This window comes from Propithecus coquereli, unplaced genomic scaffold (genome assembly GCF_000956105.1).
Source record: "Propithecus coquereli isolate 6110/MARCELLA unplaced genomic scaffold, Pcoq_1.0 Scaffold3, whole genome shotgun sequence".
NCBI lineage: Eukaryota > Metazoa > Chordata > Mammalia > Primates > Indriidae > Propithecus > Propithecus coquereli.
Window position 1 is genome coordinate 733,777 of NW_012148618.1, and position 19,446 is coordinate 753,222.

The 19,446-nt window shown below is 45.9% G+C and overlaps 2 protein-coding genes across 4 annotated transcripts in view; one reads left to right on the top strand and one right to left on the bottom strand.

Annotated features, from left to right (window-relative positions):
- The window catches only part of SLC7A7 (solute carrier family 7 (amino acid transporter light chain, y+L system), member 7), a 28,757-nt gene extending 18,966 nt beyond the window's left edge, over positions 1–9,791 (top strand). For both annotated transcript variants that reach the window (XM_012649359.1, XM_012649360.1), the window contains 8 exons: positions 4,118–4,243; positions 5,073–5,217; positions 6,818–6,941; positions 7,202–7,305; positions 7,574–7,670; positions 8,526–8,675; positions 8,912–9,095; positions 9,294–9,791. In XM_012649359.1, coding sequence (XP_012504813.1) covers positions 4,118–4,243; positions 5,073–5,217; positions 6,818–6,941; positions 7,202–7,305; positions 7,574–7,670; positions 8,526–8,675; positions 8,912–9,095; positions 9,294–9,400 — 1,037 coding nt within the window. In that variant the 3' untranslated portion in view covers positions 9,401–9,791. The remainder of the gene's footprint in view (positions 1–4,117; positions 4,244–5,072; positions 5,218–6,817; positions 6,942–7,201; positions 7,306–7,573; positions 7,671–8,525; positions 8,676–8,911; positions 9,096–9,293) is intronic.
- Positions 9,792–10,665: 874 nt separating this feature from the next.
- Positions 10,666–17,136, bottom strand: LOC105814404 (mitochondrial inner membrane protein OXA1L). 2 transcript variants are annotated; one of them, XM_012649362.1, is made up of 11 exons: positions 16,900–16,928; positions 16,529–16,701; positions 16,271–16,432; positions 15,361–15,574; positions 13,164–13,307; positions 12,826–12,911; positions 12,473–12,637; positions 12,171–12,275; positions 11,897–12,059; positions 11,100–11,180; positions 10,675–11,006 (listed from the first exon to the last, which is right to left on the bottom strand). In XM_012649362.1, exons 2-11 carry the CDS (start codon positions 16,619–16,621, stop codon positions 10,879–10,881), a joined length of 1,341 nt encoding a protein of 446 aa, XP_012504816.1. In that variant the 5' UTR covers positions 16,622–16,701; positions 16,900–16,928; the 3' UTR covers positions 10,675–10,878. The 2 variants fall into 2 exon arrangements, with proteins under 2 accessions (XP_012504815.1, XP_012504816.1); XM_012649361.1 differs by lacking the exon at positions 16,529–16,701 and having other exon boundaries at positions 10,666–11,006; positions 16,900–17,136.
- Between the last annotated feature and the right edge of the window lie 2,310 nt (positions 17,137–19,446).

A 19,446-nucleotide genomic window follows, 5' to 3' on the forward strand; every position in this document is an offset into this window, starting at 1 on the left:
AAGTAAATGCAGAGGAGAAACGTGGGATGGTCAGTGGTCTGGAAACCGTATTTGCCTCATGAGGGGTTGAAGAAACTGGGTTTTTATCCTGAAGGAAGAGAGACTCAAGGGAGACAGGTTATTTATCTTTAATGCTAAGAAGGGCCATTGTGTAGAAGAGGGTTTAGCTTGATTCTCTGTGGGCCAGAGGAGAGATCTAGAACTACTGGGTAGAAGTTGCAGGGGAGAAGATTTTAGCTTAAGGAAGGAAGAGCTATAGATCTCTTTAAAAATGGAATGAATTGCCTAATAAAGTATTGAGGTTTTATAGTCCCTGGGAGTTTGAAGCAGAAAATGGATTAAATAGCAGCCTAAGCTTTGTGTGTTTCATTGTATGTATTTGAAGTTAAGGGTGCTTGGAGGACTGTGGTTTAATGTTCTTTTTCAAGAACTGTTTTGTTTAGGCATCTAAACTAAACCGGGGCGTCAGATCCAGAGTGGGCCTGCAAGCTTTGTTCTGTTCTGGATCAACCTAGTCCAGTGCTTTCTTGTTTTTAGTTCCAGAGCTGACGCTGGGCCTTAGTGCCAGAACTAGCTTCCTACTCCAGGTGACTCCATGTAGGCTGGGTTTGATGACTCATTCAGAATCATTTCTTTAGATAATTGTAAGAGTGACTTCTTTACAGATTCTTCTTCTTCTCTCTGGGGTCAAAGCAGGAATGGAATTACACCTGAGTCAAGGGTCAAAGCTGATTTCAGGCAGTGGCTCATGCCTGTAAATCGTAGCACTTTGGGGGGCCAAGATGGGAGGATTGCTTGAGGTGAGGAGTTCGAGATCAGCCTGAGCAAGAGTGAGACCCTGTCTCTACAAAAAATAGAAAAATGAGCCGGGCATAATAGCATGCGCCTGTAGTCCCAGCTACTCAGGAGGCTGAGGCAGAAGAATCACTTGAGCCCAACAGTTTGAGGTTGCTGTGAGCCATGATGACACCACTGCACTGTATTGGGGGCAACAGAGTAAGACTCTGTTGCCAAAAAAAAAAGGATTGCCTCTAGAGATAAAAGGGTAGGTAGGGTGCGTCTCTCCTTGAGGTTAACTAGCTGTTGCCTCCATGTTGTTTTAACCCCATGGTCCCCTCCTGTCCCTGACTCTGAAGCAGGAGGTTAGGCTCCATTTCAAGAGCAGGCACTTGGCTGGGCTCTGGGGCTGCAGGTCAGCTGTATCCGCTGCGGGTGGGGACAGAGGGCCCAGTCAGCACTGCTGCCTGCCATACCATTTCCTGCTCCCATGGCCAAGAGGCCCTGGAGGAAGCTGGGCTGAGGGGAAGGTGAGGGCAGCTCTCTTTAGGCACTTCCCCTGCTCTCTGGTTTCTCTCAGTAGGATTCCCTTCCTCATTCTAGCTGAGCCACCAGTGCTCATTACAGAGAGCGGATCAGGGCAAGATGGTGGGTCAGTGGCCGAGGAATTAGGCTCAGGCCTGGGGGAGGCAAGATACTGGTGGGTAAAAGGAGGAATACAAATGAATGGATACGGAAGGAGAGAAGCAGTGAGGATTAAAATATAAACTAGCCATGTATTTCCATTTCAGAATTTGCTGTAGGAAAGGGTGAGGAATTGGCTGTTTATCCCTACTTTTCCCTGTCTACATCCCTGGTCAGGGCTGAGAAGAGAACCTCGTGGCACACACCTGTAGACTCTGACTCTGAACTAGAACTAGTTCTTTAAGCCTCTTCCGGTTTGGTGTTGTGACCCATGGTTGCCTTGCAGGCTAACCTGCAGGAATTTGTATTTGGGGATCCTGTTCCCCAGAGAATGTGGCAGCATCAGTTGTGCCTGGTGTTTCTGATTGGAAACCTGGGTTATGCTGTAGTTAAGAGCCAGCAGCAGAGCCTGAGGATAAGGGCGGAGGTTGCGGGTGGGGATGAGGGGAGGGAGGGCTGTTGAATGGCTGGAGGCTGCAGTCCAGTGGGGAGTAAAGAAAGGATGCGTGCCTGGCTGAGGAGGATGGACAGATTTGAAAGATTTGTGGAAGGCCAGATATAGGCACTTTGGTCATTTTGCAGCGTGCTGCGCACTTGTGTCTTTAATTATTAACTTAGTACTAGGGTGGCCTGGAGCTATGGGTGCATTTTTGCCCAGCCCTGTGATAAACTTTGGTTGTTTATTGTCTTGTTTATTAGGCAGAAAGGCAAGCGTTCATATAGGACAGGAATGCCCCTTCTCAGGGAGAGCAGAAAGGAATTTGGGCAGGGAGTAGAATGAGGGGTGGTGGTGGGAGGGACAGTGAGAGGGAGAAGGTGGGACAGCTGTTGCAAGAGGCCAGCCGTTCCTGCTTCTCAGGGTGAAATGGCCTCTGGGCCAGAATGTGATGAGGCCAGGATACAACAAAACAGGAGCACTAAGGGTACCGAAAGCCATGCCACTGGCAGAACTCACACAGGAAGCAGTTCCTGTGTTGGTGGGTGAAGCAGGCAAGCCCCGCACTGGGCCTCAGTCTCTCTGGGGTAGGGCAGGGTGACGCTGGCCTTGCCCTTGGATCTCTTGAGAGGAGGGCTTTAAAGTTAAGCCCTCCTTATAGTGTACCAGCTCTGGAGCCGGGAAGGAGGGAGCAGTGATGTGATTCACTGTGCTGCCAGTGGGGAAGGTGTGGATGTGCCTGCCTGTCCGCTAAGAGGTTAGTGGGGAATCCAAGGAACATTCTGCTGTATTGTTTTTTCCAACTTTCTTCCCTACCACATCCTGAGGCTACTGGTCAACCTCACATGTGTGGGCTTCCCTTTTTGCATTTCTTCTTCTAAGGTAGTGGATTGTAACTTCATGGGGAAGAGGTAGTGGATTTCCCTGAGATTTATTTTTTTGGAGGGGTGGGGTGATGGGGACCAGGTCTCACTCTATTGCCTGGGCTAGAGTGCAGTGGTATCATCATAGCTCACAGCAACCTCAAACTCCTGGGCTCAAGGGATCCTCCTGCTTCAGCCTCCTGAGTAGCTGGGATTGCAGGCATGCACCACCATGTCCGGCTAATTTTTTAATTTTTTTGTAGAGATGGGGTCTTGCTATGTTGCTCAGGCTAGATTTCTTTGAGATTCTGATGAAAGAACTATGGTCATTTTCTAAGAAAAGGCATGAACTCTTAGAAAAATGCATATATGAGGCCAGGCACGGTGGCTCACGCCTATAATCCCAGCACTTTGGAAGGCTGAGTTAGGAGGATCTCTTGAGGCCAAGAGTTTGAGGCTGTAGTGAGCTGTGATTGGGCCACTGCACTCCAGCCTGGGCGACAGAGTGAGATCCTGTCTATTAAAAAAAAAAAAAAGACAGAGAGAGAAATGCATATATGTACTCATACAAACACTTTGCAAAATAATTTCAGGCCTTGTGGAGGCTCTAGTTAAGAACCCTGGCCCTAAGGATGATCATGAACTTAAGCTCATCCAAGTAAAAGGATTGCCTCTACCCCTGCGTAGGACTTGAGAAATGTTTGTGGCTCTTCTATTAATACATTCATTGTCCAGTCAGGAAAAATGCCCTGTCGCCATTCTACAGGAACTGCTCTTAGCTACAAGAATCCTTCCAAGCACAAAAACAAGCAGCTGAGCTGCCAGGCAGTGGGCAGGAAGTCTGGCCCCCATTCTAATCCTTGGCCACACATCCTGACTTGCTGGCCCAGACATTGGATAAGTCACAATAGGACTCATCAAGGTTAACAATAATACCCCAGAATCAGAGTGTTGTGTCCCAGAGCCCATGTGGAATGGGAAGGTAGGAGGGAGAGACTGTGACTTTTCAGAGGCAAGAGCTGGAACACATCACTAATCCTGTACAGCTACCAGTTGCTTTCCACTGCTGTGATTGGGAATTTGGGTGTACTTTTGTATGTAAGCAAATCCACAGTCACTTAGTTTTGTGTGTCCCAAATAAGGTGCTAGAGGTAGGGAGTGTGCTGGTGCTATGTACACAGTGCTCAGCAGGTGCCTTTGAATGATAATGGGAAGGACATTGTGGGGCAAAGGTTTCCAATGCAAAGCAGGTCAGAGGGTCTGTCTTTGGCTAAAGGGTCTATCTTGGTGACTGGTACTGGAAAAATTTCTTGGAGTCTTAAGGGTCAGTCACCAATCAGTATTATTTTTCTTTCAGGTCTCTTAACCTTCATTAACTGTGCCTATGTCAAGTGGGGAACCATGGTACAAGATATTTTCACCTATGCTAAAGTATTGGCACTGATTGCGGTCATCATTGCAGGCATTGTTAGACTTGGCCAGGGTAAGAAATAATATTAATAGCAACTAACACGTATTAAGCATTTTCTTTGAGGCATACTCCTCTGAGTGCTCTTTGTAAATTGTCTTATTTACTTCTCACAATAACCTTATTTGGTAGGCACTATTATTATTCCCATCTTATAGATGAGCAAACAGGCTACAATCTTGCCCAAGTCCCTAGTGGTAAGTAGAGGAGCTAAAATTTGTACCCAGGCATACTGACCCCAAAGTCTGTCCTTTAACTTCTGTGCATGCTGCCTCCCCGAGGAGGCTGATCTTGGCAAAAGGGCTGACAGCCATGCCCTGGTGGTTGGCTTTGCAGATTGTTGAGCCCAGTGCTATGTCTCTGATGACTGTTCTGCCCTTGGGAGTGAGCAAAGTCATAAATGAACTTCTTGTACCCACTTCTTTCCAGTTTCCAGGTTCAAGTACCTACCCTACAGCTACTCTGTTAACCTGGGCATATTGAGCCCTGCCCTCCTACGCTGTATCAGCCCTGTCCGGTGTTAGAAAGGGGGCAGGAATCGGGCAGCCTACAGAGCAAAGCAGAGGTGCATCATTGCCGTTCTCCAGCCCTTCTGCTCCATGGTGGTTTCTTATCCTAGAAGGCCTGTCGAGATCCCCATCCACACCATTCCCTGCATGCCAGACCATCTCTGTAGATGTCTCTCTTCTGTTGCCCATTCCTTCACTGGTACCCTTGCTGCCAGGAGTGTTCTAAGCCACTTACCTGCTGTAATTACCATTTTCTTCCACTGCTTTACTCAATCATCTTGAAATTGGGGGAATGGGCCACTAATCCTTTGCCTTCCAATGTTCTCGGGTTCCAGGAGCTTCAACTCATTTTGAGGAGTCCTTTAAGGATTCATCATTTGCAATGGGTGACATTGCCCTGGCACTGTACTCGGCTCTGTTCTCCTACTCGGGCTGGGACACTCTCAACTACGTCACTGAAGAGATCAAGAATCCTGAAAGGTAGGTATCTCACCATCAACTTTCCATAGCAGTGATAGCCATCATTTAATGAGCTCCTACTATGTGCGAGACAACTACCTAAGAGGTTGATTTTATCAGCCCCATTTTAATAGATGGGAGGCTTTAAGCCCAGAGAAGTAGCTTGTCTGGGATCACAGTAACAGAGCTAAAATGTGAACTTTCTCAGGTATGCTTCGTAAAATTTTTTTAAAAAGGCCTTTTCACACTTGCTCATTCATTCCTACATTAATTAAAGCAGGTTATATTATGTACTTTTAAAAATAGATTTAAGGAGGGGAGGGAGGAGACTGGGGAAAATAAAAATAAAATAGATTTAAAATACTTGTGTGTTTTCTTGATAGATCTTTCACCTACCCTTATTCACACACATGTCCCCTTTATGACACAGACTTACAGAAACCTTCCTGTGTTTCCCCTTTGATCCCTTGTTTCCCAAATTCATACTGATATTGTGATATTGTTTCAGTCACTCAAACCCCACCAGTGTTACTCTAAATCACCCTGTAATCATGCAGAGTGAAAAGAGCACTGGACAGGGAGTCAAAGGGCTGGAGTTTGTCTTTCCAGTGATTTGTTGGGTGACCTTGAGGGAGTTGCCCCACCATCTCTGTGCCTGCTTCCTTACCTGTAATTGAGGGGACTGAATTATATGGTCTCCAGGGCCTTTCCTGGCTTTAAAATTCTATGATTCTGGGAACTAAGATTTGCCAGGGAGTGGAATTTCTGTAAATTTTCGAGTCAAAAGAATAACAATTCTCTTACCAGTGTAAACAGCTTGAGAAACAAAGAGCATTCTTGCTATACACTAGAGTGTTGCAGCTATGGGAGCCGAGATTATAGAAGCAGGATCAAGGCTGGGTGGTGCTTCCACCTACCGGACAGAAGCCGAATGATGCAAGAGTATTTGCCCCTCTCCTTTCCTTTTTGACAGTCTACTGTCAAGGATATTTATAAAGATCATGGCTTTATTGGGCTATAGGGACCTGGAGAGGTCTTTGCATCTTTCTTTTGGCCACCAGCTAGGATGCTCCCAAGGTTCTCAAACTGAGGAAGGGGTGGGTGGACATGTCTCCCCAGTTGCTTGTTCAAATACACACACTGCTGTTTGTACTGAAGACCTGTCTTATCCTCTGGAGATGTTAGATTTCACCATTTGCCTCCATAATTTCTTCTATTTCTCAACCTTGAGACAAAATTTCCAATGTTGATTATTCTGGAGATGGAATCCTAACACCAACAGACCTTTGGATGTAAAAACCAAAATAACCTCCTATCTTCCTGTGCTGATATTATGCCGTGACACAGTTCTTTGTTAATCCTTTTTCTTCTTCTTCTTTTTTTTTTTTGGACAGCCTTTTCAACTAAATTGATATTCCTTTCTCCTAATGCTCTTTAGTTCTTAAGAGTTCAGAGCTTCAGCCAATGTCCTAGGCAACCTCAAAGACAAATGCACTGAGGAAATGCAGCAGGAGTGTCCAACCCTGGAAAGACTGGTGTGGCAGGGAGAGTCCAAGGACTAAAGGAGAGATTAGGGATGTGACTGTGGAACTAATGTGTCCTTTATTTTGCTTGGCTGCAGGAACTTGCCCCTCTCCATTGGCATTTCCATGCCCATTGTCACCATCATCTACATCTTGACCAATGTGGCCTATTACACCGTGCTAGACATGAGGGACATCTTGGCCAGTGATGCTGTTGCTGTGGTAAAGGATTTTCCCTAGCAGGAGAAGGTTGAGGGTGTGTTGTGGGCTACTGGGTATATCCCAACTCTTGAAAGTCTTGGAAAGGGGGTAGACAGCCTTAAAAGGAGTTCAATTAGGATACAAGGCTTGCAAGAAGGTCCTGTTACCCCCACTATAGAAGAAGGATTGGATTTCCAGTAGGGGGAATCTGGGATCATGCCTGTCCATACCTTTCATCCCTTTTAGGTCCTGCTAATGACTCTTCCATTCCTTTCCCTTAGAGTTTTGCAGACCAGATTTTTGGAATATTCAACTGGGTAATTCCAATTGCAGTTGCATTATCCTGCTTTGGTGGCCTCAATGCCTCCATCGTGGCTGCTTCTAGGTAAGAGTGGCATCTTTTGCTGGGGCAGGGATGGTAGAACTTACAGGACCCGCGGACTTTAATCACTGTGTTCTCCAAATGATGCAACCTCTTTCTTGTTCTGATTAGCAGCCTCCGGTTCTCACTAATCCCAATACTGAACTCCATTCCATATTATTCAAATTCTTTTGAAGGAAGGGATGGCAGAGAGGGAGGGCTATGTGGCAGGTGAACCAGGCTGCACTGTGTCCCACAATTTTCTCAGCCTCTCCTATCTTACCTACCATAGACTTTTCTTTGTGGGCTCAAGAGAAGGCCATCTCCCTGATGCCATCTGCATGATCCATGTTGAGCGATTCACGCCAGTGCCTTCTCTGCTCTTCAATGTAAGTCATCTTTAGGATAAGACTAAAAGCCAGATTGTGGGGAAACTTTAGTAACAGTAAAGCGAATGTTCTGGCTTCCTGGAAGCTCTAAAGATTCTGGTAAAAAAACTATTGGTGGAACAGAACACCCACTGTGGGCAAGGCACTGTGCTGACTGCTACAGAGTCTAACTGCTGTAAGGAATATAGCCACCTGTGGTCTAAGATAAGGCATAAAGTACGTGGATTACATTGTAACAATTGATTGCCATGACAAATAGTGAATGATACAACATTCAAGAGAAGAAATGATCACTTCCATGGGGGTAGAGGGTGAAGGAAGAAGCATTTCTTGGATGAATAGTGTATTTTGAAGGTTAGGATTGCAAATGGTAGAGATGGGATTTAGCATCAGAAAGTCCCATGGTAAAGCAGTTTGGGGTTGAGTACAAGTTGAGTATCCCTAACCCAAAATCTGAAATTTTTGAGTGCTGACCTAACACAAAGGAAATGCTCACTGGAGCATTTTGGATTTTCAGATTAGGGATATTCAACCTGTAGTAGGAGGTAAGAGCTGGAAATGTAGTTTGGAGCTATTATGGGAAGGGTCTTATATAAGACTTTTGAGGGATTGTTTTGAGTTGTGCTTTATGTAAGATTAACTTGAAGAATGGGCTGAAAACCAGTTCAGAGGCTATTGACTTCTAGTAAAGAAGGAATGAGGTACTAAAACTAGGGTGCTAAAGGAAGTGGGAACAGAGAAGAGGACCAGGAGACTGAGGACTTGACGGGATGGATTTGTCAGGGATAAAGGGAGTGAAAAGCATTTTGAGTAACAAAGGCTATGGGAGGAACTGACTTGGGCTTACGCTTACAGGGTATCATGGCACTGATCTACTTGTGTGTAGAGGACATCTTCCAGCTCATTAACTACTACAGCTTCAGCTACTGGTTCTTTGTGGGGCTCTCTATTGTGGGTCAGCTTTATCTACGCTGGAAGGAGCCAGATCGACCTCGTCCCCTCAAGGTAATGCACCTTCATCCTACCTTTGCTCCATCTAGAACAGCTAGTGCTGCTGCTACAGGAGATACTAACAAGGCAGTTGATTCAGAAACTTTTGCCTAGTACTTGGTGGTGGCAGTATTGGGATGAAAGGGATGGAAAGAAGGCTCAGGGCTCTGGTCCTTATGGGAGGTGGAGTTCTTTTAGTTGTTAAGACTCCTGAGCTATCTAACCCCCAGTTGTGTCTCCTGTGTCCTTAGCTCAGCCTTTTCTTCCCCATTGTCTTCTGCTTCTGCACCATCTTCCTGGTGGCTGTTCCACTTTACAGTGATACCATCAACTCCCTCATCGGCATTGCCATTGCCCTCTCAGGCTTGCCCTTTTACTTCCTCATCGTCAGAGTGCCAGAACACAGACGGCCTCTTTGCCTCCGAAGGATTGTGGGTAAGCCTTGGGTCCTTAAGTCAGCTCGACTATTATGATTTGGTTTTTGCCTTTTCTGCAAATCTAGGCTCCCAAAACACCTTTGCCCTTCCTGTTATTAACCCTTCAGCTTAACTGAACCACTCCCCTCAGGCCCAGTCCCATTCAGTGCCACTTAAACTCAGCCTTCCCAGTTTCAACTCAAATTTTTCTTTGTAGCATCCACCACACGGTACCTCCAGGTCCTATGTATGTCAGTTGCTGCAGAAATGGATTTGGATGGTGGAGGAGAAATGCCCAAGCAACGAGATCCCAAGTCTAACTAAGTGCCATATGGAATCCTGAGATGTGGGAAGCAGGGGCTTCTTGTCTCCTACTGGTTGGAGCTAAGGAAGTTGAAAAGGAAAGCTCACTTCTTTGGAGGCACCTGTCCAGAAGCCCGGTCTAGGCAGCTTCGACCTTTGAACTTACTTTTTGAGAAATGAAAAGTAATTTATTTGTTTTGCTACATATTATTCCAGACTTTTTAAAAGGAATGATAAAGCAGACTGTGGTGGGAGCATGTCAGGTGTGGGCTTGTTCTTATGGCACCTCTGGGTTTGCCTACCCAGTCCTCTTTTCCTTTGAAAGGCCCACAATGCTCCAAACTTCTTGTCTCCTTTAGAGAGACATAAAACTGTCACAGGTGCTGGACAATAAAAAGGTTATGTTGCTAAAGTGTGAATGGCTTAATTTTATATAGTGTCTCCGAGAGTTTCCATTAGCCTAAAAACATCCAGGAAGACTAAAGATAATCTTATGCTTCAAAGTATCTGAGTGCTTCTTCCCTCTAAAGCTAGCTGCTGAAGCTGGTAAAATCAATTTCTACACAAAGGCAGACAAGAGAATACCGAATCTGCTGCCGTAAAATGTTTGGCTGCTACATAAAAATGACATGAATTTTCATTCTCAAGCATCACTAAGAATTTGAGTATATTTACTTGCTAAAGGACATTAAGGTAATCTTAAGATAAAGAAAAGTGGTTACTGTATTTAGATACAACCTCAACTTACCAGTTACACCTCTATGACTGCAATGCAAATGTGGATGAACAACTCATGTATGCGCTGGAGGTTTAGGCTTTTTTTTTTGAAGACAGAGTCTGGCTCTGTTGCCTGGGCTGGAGTGCTGTGGCGTCAGCCTAGCTCACAGCAACCTCAAACTCCCAGGTTCAAGGGATCCCCCTGCCTCAGCCTCCCGAGTAGCTGGGACTACAGGCATGTGCCACCACGCCTGGCTAATTTTTTCTATATATATATATTTTTTTAGTTGTCCAGATCATTTCTATTTTTTTAGAAGAGACTGGGTCTTGCTTTTGTTCAGGTTGGTCTCGAACTCCTGACCTTGAGCGATCCACCCGCCTCGGCCTCCCAGAGTGCTAGGATTACAGGCGTGAGCCACCACGCCCGGCCGAGGTTTTGGCTCTTAATGCCAGGTTAAAACAGTAAGATACTTCCCAAGACCACAGTCCAGCAAGAGCAATCATGACACACTCTATTCTTCAGTTTTATGAAGCACACATCCACTTCCCTGTTTAATAAGTATCAGGAATCAGCATGTGTACACAGGTTTACTAACTCTGTGCATGGGAAGATCACTTGGCTCCCCAGAGCTCTCTTATACATTTGGTTTTAAGACTGTGTTGTGGACTCCATTCTTAAAATGTACATCTCTGTGTGCCACAGTTCCATAGTGTCAAGTCTTGTTTTGAGGATGAGTCTTTGAAGAGACACACTTCTTGCCATAAGGAGCAGGAAATATAAATCAGCCAAGCGTGTCACGCCAGGGCTGCTTTGACTTTGGTTTGTCGCTGTTCCCGTCTGGGGTGTTGGAAGGGTGATTCTTTCCATGCTGTAGCAGAGGGTTGTGAGCAAAGGTCTGTCGTAAGGGACCTGATGGAAGAAGAGAAAACTTCTCAATAAACAGAGGAAAGAAAGAAAGAAAAGACATCAAAAGACAGAATTCAGCCTGAAAGGATTATTTACCCCTGGCTGCAAGCTCCAAGTGATTCTGCATGCGTTGCTCACGCTCTCGTAGCTTATGTGTCATTTCAGCATTCTTCCAGCCTGGGTAAAGAAAAGCAAGACAGTCAACCTCATCGTTCCCCGCCTTTTTTTTTTTTTTGAGACAGAGTCTCACTCTGTTGCCTGGGATAGAGTGCCATGGCGTCAGCCTAACTCACAGCAACCTCAAACTCCTGGGCTCAAGCAATCCTACTGCCTTAGCCTCCCGAGTATCTGGGACTACAGCCGTGCTTGGCTAATTTGTTTTTTAATATATATATTTTTAGTTGTCCAGCCAATTTCTTTCTATTTTTAGTAGACACGGGGTCTCGCTCTTGCTCAGGCTGGTCTCAAACTCCTGAGTTCAAACGATCTGCCCACCTCGGCCTCCCAGAGTGCTAGGATTACAGGCGTGAGCCACCGCGCCTCGCCCCTATTTTTACTTTTTAATTTTTTGAGACAGGGTCTTGCTCTGTCACCTGGGCTAGAGTACAGTGGTGTCATCACAGCTCATGGCAACCTCAAACTGCTGGGTTCAAGTGATCCTCTTGCTTCTGCCTCCTGAGTAGCTAGGACTAGAGGTGTGTGCCACAAGGCCTGGCTAATATTTTTCTATTTTTACTAGAGATGGGGTCTCAAACTCCTGAGCTCAAGCATTCCTCCCACCTCGGCCTCCCAGAGTACTAGGATAAGAGGCGTGAGCCACCTTGCCCAGTCATCATCCCGATTTTTAGACACCTTCCCCAGTCCTGTTTCAGAGGATGAGCCCAAGCCCTTACCTCTTTTGAAGCTCTTTATGAAGCCTTCCTGTGGAACTAATTTGTCAGGGTCATGTACAACACGCGGGGGGATTTTAAGTATGGTGCGTACAGCTGGTATCCGGAGGCAGGCCACTTGGCAGAGAGAAAACATATTGGAGGAGAGCCAATACATAAACACTGCCTGGGTGAGAATACAGAGACGGTATTCAGAAGCTGCATCTCTGGTCAGCTGGCTAGCAGGTGGCCAGGCTAGGTGGAAGGCCTTGGAACCAAGCCTTAAGCCGTTACCTACCGAGGGAAAATGGATGGTTATGGGCAAGACTGCCAGGGGCATCACTCTGATCACATTTCTCATCCACCGAAGGTCAGAACTTTGCACACCTGTCTCAGCACCTAGCTGCCAAAAATGGGGGGTAAGTGGTGGACACAGGAAAACAGTAGTGAAAACACATCAATTTTACTGACTCTGTCTCGAATTTCTTACCCAACACCTCTCTCTCTTGAGGGAGTAAAGGATGACCATTCTGCACAACTGCTTTACCCTCCACTCCCAGTTCACTTTACAGGCCTGGCACCTGGCCAACCTGGGCTTACCTCAAGGACACCCCACATTGTAGCAGTGACTACCAGTGGTAACATGTAGGTGGGATCAGATACTGTGAGATCCTGGAACCACCAGAGGCCACCTGTCTGCAGGCTGGGAACAGGAAGGTTGGCCATCTCTCTCAAAGCAATGAAGAAGGAGATGAAGATTGGGGCCTATTACATAGGATAAACACTGTTAGCATGCTTCACCAGAGGGGACATTTTCATAACCCCATTATTAACAGCTATGTATAATAAATATCACCACTACCGGCTTTTTGGGGGGTCTAGGCCACAGGAAACACAGAGGAAGAAATCTAATGGGTTCAGGATGAACTAAGAAGGGAAATGTTTTTGCTCACCTGAGTCAGAGGTAGAATGAGAGGTTTGAAGAGTTTGATACCATGCTTTTTCTGGTAAAGTGTCATCTCCGAGGAGGCCCTGTAAACTGTGGGGTAAGGGGAAATTAGTGGTTGGGCTACAAGTTATGTCACACACCTATCCTCACCACCTGGCCCATGACATTTCTAATTGACCCTGGCCAATCCCTGGAAGCATTAGGCCCAAGAAGCATATAATATAAATCTTTAGAGTTTGCCCAATTGCAGCAACTCCTGATTTAGGTTGTTCCTTCCCTCACCAGAATGTCAGGAAAAGTGCAAATGTGGTCCTCTCCACGCTCATCCTGCAATTGACTCACACTCAGCATGGTCTCCTGCCAACTTGGCCTCTCTGATTCGAGCGGAAAACTTCTGGATCTCTGGCAAGTGGTTGTGGATCTTGGCTGCCTCTCGCTGGCCCTTCACAATGAGAGGAAAAACCAGGCAGCGGGCAAAGACTGTACCTGGAAAACACAAACTAGGATTGGAGTGAAATTAAAGCAGTTCTGCAGCTAGAAGGTAGAAGGTTGAAGGCTTTAAGGTCCTTTTTTTTTTTAAGACAGAGTCTCACTCTGTTGCCCGGGCTAGAGTGCTGTGGCATCAGCCTAGCTCACAGTAACCTCAAACTCCTGGGCTTAAGCAATCCTTCTGCCTCAGCCTCCCGAGTAACTGGGACTATAGGCGTGCGCCACCATGCCCAGATAATTTTTATATATATATATGTATTTAGTTGTCTAGCCAATTTCTTTCTATTTTTAGTAGAGATGGGGTCTCGCTCTTGCTCAGGCTGGTCTCGAACTTCTGACCTCAAGCTATCCTCCCGCCTTGGCCTCCCAGAGTGCTGGAATTACAGGCGTGAGCCACCACACCTGGCCACTTTAAGGTCCTTACTGAAAGGGTCTCTCTTATTTCAGCCTTTTGCACACTATGACTCATGCCCAAGGGGCCCCGAAATAAGGTCAAGGTATAACTTAGTTCGTTCAAGGCCCAGTTCTCTGCTCTGGCATCACAAAAGCCGACATTAACTTCTTTAAGCAGATGATCAGGAATCCTCTTTGTTTCCTTGAACAAAAAGGTGATAGAGCACTTTTCCAGATCAATGGTTTCTAAACTTTTCTATGATCAAAAACAATAAATCAGCTGGGCACAGTGGTGCACATCTGTAATCTTAGTGCTCTGGGAGGCCAAGGCAGGAGGATCACTTGAGGTCAGGAGTTTGAGACCAGCCTGAGCAAGAATGAGACCCTGTTTCTACTACCAAAAAAAAAAAAAAAAAAAAAAAAAAAAAAGACAAATAAATCAAGCTATCATGGGTAAAGGAAAAGTTTAGTTATAGGATCGTTTATGCTCTGGCCTTCATCTTGCTCAGAAAGCGGCACCTCTGTAGAACTCTGGGTCTCCTAGGAATGAAGTTTGAAAACCACTATTCTAGAAATCCCTGGAGTTGGAAGTACTCTGGTGGGCTACTGCTTTAGCTCCTTTCTATTTCTTTTCTTACACTTCATATTTCCTGATCATCCCAACAAATATTCAGTTTGTGGTTATCTGTAGATATACAAATGGATCTGGGCTGAGAAGACTTGGGTGGAAGATACAGGTTTAGGCTTCATCAATATTATGATGGATAACGTGGAGTGGAAAGAGAAGGGAGCTAAGGATGAAATCCAGAATGCAGCACTGAAGGGGTAGGTAGAGTATTGGGTAATGGAGATGGGAAGGGGAGATCAGAAAGACTGGAAGAAAATCAGGTAAGACCGTCACAAAAGCCAAGAGATGGATTTCAAGGTCTAGAGTGTCTAATGCAGAAAAGTCAAGTATGATGATAAGAAAAGTGGAATTAGCAATGATGTCACTGGCAGTTAGAATGAGGTGATATTAGTAAAAGCCAGATTGCTGAGGGTCAAAGAGTAATGGAAAGAAGTAGGCTCACTGAATACAGAACACAGCCATCCAAGGAAGACAAAAGATAGGGTAGTAGGTAAAAGGGAACTTAGGATGAAGGAAAAAAATTTTCTCCCAAGTAACATGTGGGTATGTTTGAGCATGTTTATACACTCAGGGAGCAAGATATTGAAGACAAAGGAGGGAAGAGATAATTGATGGAGCAGGGTGTAGGAAGAAATGGAATTCAAAGCATAGTTTTAGCATTTATAAGATTAATGTGAGTGGCTTCCCAATTTGGGGGTTTAAGTGCCTGATCTGACCTACTTTCCTAAACCAGGGCAGCTTCATCACTGTTAATGAGGTCCCCTTACTTCAACCCCATGTTCACATTCAAATGTATATACTTCTTGAATCCTATATGATCTAGGGGTTTTATAATGCTCTTTGGGAAATACAAGTAGAATGCACCTAGCTTTCTGTCACGAGTCTCTAGCCCTCATTTGAATCGTCTGCTTTTCTGACCCCTAAACTTCTGCAACCATTTCCTCAATCCATTCTCAGAACTGCCATCTTTTAGGTTCTATTGCTAAGTCCCCATTTCCTCTACAGCTGTCCAGGGTTTATTCCCCTTACATGCAGCAATGGCCCCCCACCACGGTAGGCCCAGGTCAACATGCATAAATTCCAGAAAGTTCTGGATCAGTCCCACTGGGGTGTAGGATCCCAGCCCCAGTTCAGTGAAGCTCTGTTCTGCAGCAGCTTGGACTACGTCTGCAGTCTCTCCAGAAGCCACTTCAGATACGGCTGTGGGTGAGGGAGCTGCAGGAACAACAGGAGGGGCCTGAACCTGTGTAAAAGGAAGCTCTGTGTTATATTCAACAGGGGGGACATTTAGAAAGTGAGGCCCACTTATGATAACCAGTAGTGGGCTCTGTTCTCTTTACCTTTTGTTCTCCCAGGTTAATCTATAGTATCTACAGAATTCAAACTTAAAAAGAACACCTTATATTTTGTCACTAGGCAGGAACAGAAGTCACTTAGAGCAAGATTTCATGATTTCCTTTCATGTTGGGATCATTTCTTGTATTACTGTTTCCCAGACTTTAGCCATTTGAATATCAATATCATGATTTTTGTCAATATTGAAACTATTAAAACTTTTCTTTAAAACAACTCAGTTTTTAAGACCCCCCCCCAACTTACTTGGTCTTCTCCAAAAAAATAGTATCCACAAAATCATGTATTTGATAATTCAAGTTATAATTTTTCTAATACACGCAAACCCATAAACACATCTCACATCACCATCAGTGGCTTGCCACCACTCTGGCAAACAACGCCTTGAATACAACATAAATCTCTCCCCTTGTACTTTCAACCACTTCCCCAGTGAACTGAAAATACATCCTAAGCAGAGATGCTGACATTTTGGAGAGCTATATGGAGTGTGGACAAGAACACTGCTCCATATTCTCCCTCCTCCCAAACAAAACAAAATAAAAAGAAACAGGCCAAGAAACACCACTCCTAACGTTGCTCTTACCTGGGCTTCTGCAAATGAGATGGCAGAGGTACTGAGGCAGCGGGGGCCGGGAGCTGCGAGGAGGACGTAGTGCAGGCGACCGCAGCACGGACGGGCTGGGAACAGGAGCCCCGCGGTCAGCGGTTTCCCGGGCCATTGCGAGGGCCCTGCGACGCTGTGGAACTGAGTGGAAGGATGATGGAGCCCCTTTAGTGGGGGCAGAAGTCCCAGCGTGGGGACACGGGCATTCTCCCCCCGAGAAGCAGGCAGCCCGGCTACCTCAGGTAAGGGCACTGCTGCTTTCCGTGCGCGGACGACTGGCGCGCGCAGGCAGGCCTGGTGCAAGCAGAGCTCGAGTCGGGTCCCCCGCATCTCAGTTATCGCAGAGCCACACGGGGCCCAGAGGACGAGGCTGAGGTGCCCTCAGCAGGGGCGAAACCAATTCCCTTGAACTGACAACTAAACAGGGTCAGCCAGCCCGGGACGCCCGGAACATAATCCTCCCGCGTCCTCACGCGACCCGAGGTCATGACACTCACGTCCCGGTGAGCAGGTCAGCGTCTGCTCATGCCCGCAGCACAAGCTGTTCCTGAGCTCGGGTCACAGGGTCAGGGCAACATCCCAGCTCTCAGACCCAGGGGCATTCTTACCTGACGCTGGACCCGTAGCAAGCGCAGAAGCTCCCGGCGTCCGCACATCAGTCCCATCGCCATTTTGCCCGGAAGAGGATTTGTGTTCGCGCGTGCGCACTCAGAACCGCAACCCCGCGGGAGGGGGCCCTTTTGGAAGTGGTTATGCAGCCAGAGCTGTCTCCGCACGTCAGGTGGTAAACGAGAATGGGGCTTGGCGGCCATATTTGAAGTGGGTAAGAAGACGCAAAGGGCCTCATTACCAAGATACCGCAGAGGGTGTTTTCTGGAGAATGAAAGGAGGTTGGAGAGCCACGTTAGTTGTCATCGTTAGTGACGACGTAAACCTGGAAAATTTTCCCCCGTCCTGTAAAGCCGCGGTTGCCCTCTGATTTGTTGGGTTAAAAATAGCCTCAAGACAGTCTTCACTGTGCTTGGCTGGGGTTTTTCCCTCCTAATGATGTTCTGTTCTTACTGCTAGATAACATTGTAATTGCAGAGTCAATGTAACTTGAGAGTAGTTTAGAGTCTAACATTAATGAAGGGAAGGCAGCTTCTGGGAAATATTTTCTTCTCAAATAAAAAGAAAAAGCTTCAAAAGGAGACTCCACCTTTCCATTTTCTCTTCCTTAAGTGGGGTTGTGTAAGTACTGGGACCGTGAGGAGACATGTCCAAAGATAAAAAGCTAACATGCTAAAGATGGTTGAATGGAAAGATAGAAAAAACGTGAATACTTGCTGTCATTGAGCTGCTGTGCCAAGCTTGGGACCACCTATCTCTAGACTTTGTTGTTTAAGATAATTCAAGGTCTTTATTGTCTAGTTTGTAAGTCTCTGCAGCTTGGGTGTTCTGTTTCTTGAAGCTGAAAGCATTCTTAAAGATATATAAGTTGAAGTTCCTGTCCTCCGAGGAAAAAAATTACTGCTTGAAAGGGTAGATATTGATTATATTTGAACTCTTACAAAATCTTTTAACGTACAGAGTGCTTTCTGAACAACAAAGTATAGTCTGGGAAAGATACGATACCCTGAAATAAATGACTTCAGTCATTGCTAATTTGGGATGGTTATGAATGTACACAGCAACCTCAAACTCCTGGGCTCAAGCAATCCTTCTGCCTCAGCCTGCCGAGTAGCTGGGACTACAGGCATGCGCCACCATGTCCAGCTAATTTTTTTATATATTTTTAGTTGTCCAGCCAATTTTTTTCTATTTTTAGTGGAGACGGGGTCTCGCTCTTGCTCAGGCTGGTCTCGAATTCCTGAGCTCAAACGATCCTCCCGCCTCAGCCTCCCAGAGTGCTAGGATTACAGGCGTGAGCCACCACGCCCGGCCTCTTTGCCTTCTATTTTTACCACGGATTGACTTCTCTGTGGCTATGAAAGTCCTACATGGCATCTTCCAATGGCAGGTTGTTTCATCTACATTGAAAATCTGTTGTTTAGTGTAGCTACCTTAATCAATTATCTTACCTATTAAATAGATCTTCGGGATAATTTGCTGCAGCTTCTACATCGGCATTTGCTGCTTGACCTTGCACTTTTATGATATGGAGATGGCTTCTTTCCTTACATCTCACTAACCAACCTCTGTGAGCTTCAAACTTTTCTTGTGCCTCTTCCTAACCTCTTTCAGCCTTCATAGAGCTGAAGAGAGTTAGGGTCTTGTTTTGGATTGGGCTTTGGTTTAAGGGAATATTGTGGCTGCTTCGATTTTTTTATCCAGACCACTAAAACTTTTTCCGTATCAGCAATAAGGCTGTTTCACTTTCCTACCATTTGTGTGTTCACTGGAGTAGCACTTTTAATTTCTTTCAAGAACTTTTCCTTTGTACTCACAACTTGGCTAACTGGTGCATGGGGCCTAGCTTTCAGCCTGTCTGGGCCTTCAACATGCCTTCCTCATTAAGCTTAATAATTTTTAGCTTTTGATTTAGGGTGAGAGAAGTATGACTTCTTTTCACTTAAACATTTAGAGGCCATTGTAGGGGTTATTTATTAATTTTTTTTTTGAGACAAAGTCTCACTCTTTTGCCCGGGCTAGAGTGAGTGCCGTGGCATCAGCCTAGCTCACAGCAACCTCAAACTCCTGGGCTCAAGCGATCCTCCTGCCTCAGCCTCCCGAGTAGCTGGGACTACAGGCATGCGCCACCATGCCCGGCTAATTTTTTCTCTCTCTATATTTTTAGTTGTCTGATTAATTTCTTTCTATTTTTAGTAGAGACGGGGTCTCGCTCTTGCTCAGGCTGGTCTCGAACTCCTGAGCTCAAACAATCCACCTGCCTCGGCCTCCCAGAGAGCTAGAATTACAGGCGTGAGCCACCGCGCCTGGCCCCCCATTGTAGGGGTCATTAATTGGCCTAATTTCAATACTGTTGTGTCTCAGGAATGGGGAAGCCCAGGGAAAAGGAGAGAGACAGGGAATGGATGGTTGGTGAAGCAGTGAGAACACATTTATTGATTAAGTTTGCCATCTTCTATGGGAGTGGCTGTGGCGCCCCAAAACAATTACAATAGTAACATTAAAGATCACTGATCACATTGGCCGGGCGTGGTGGATCACGCCTG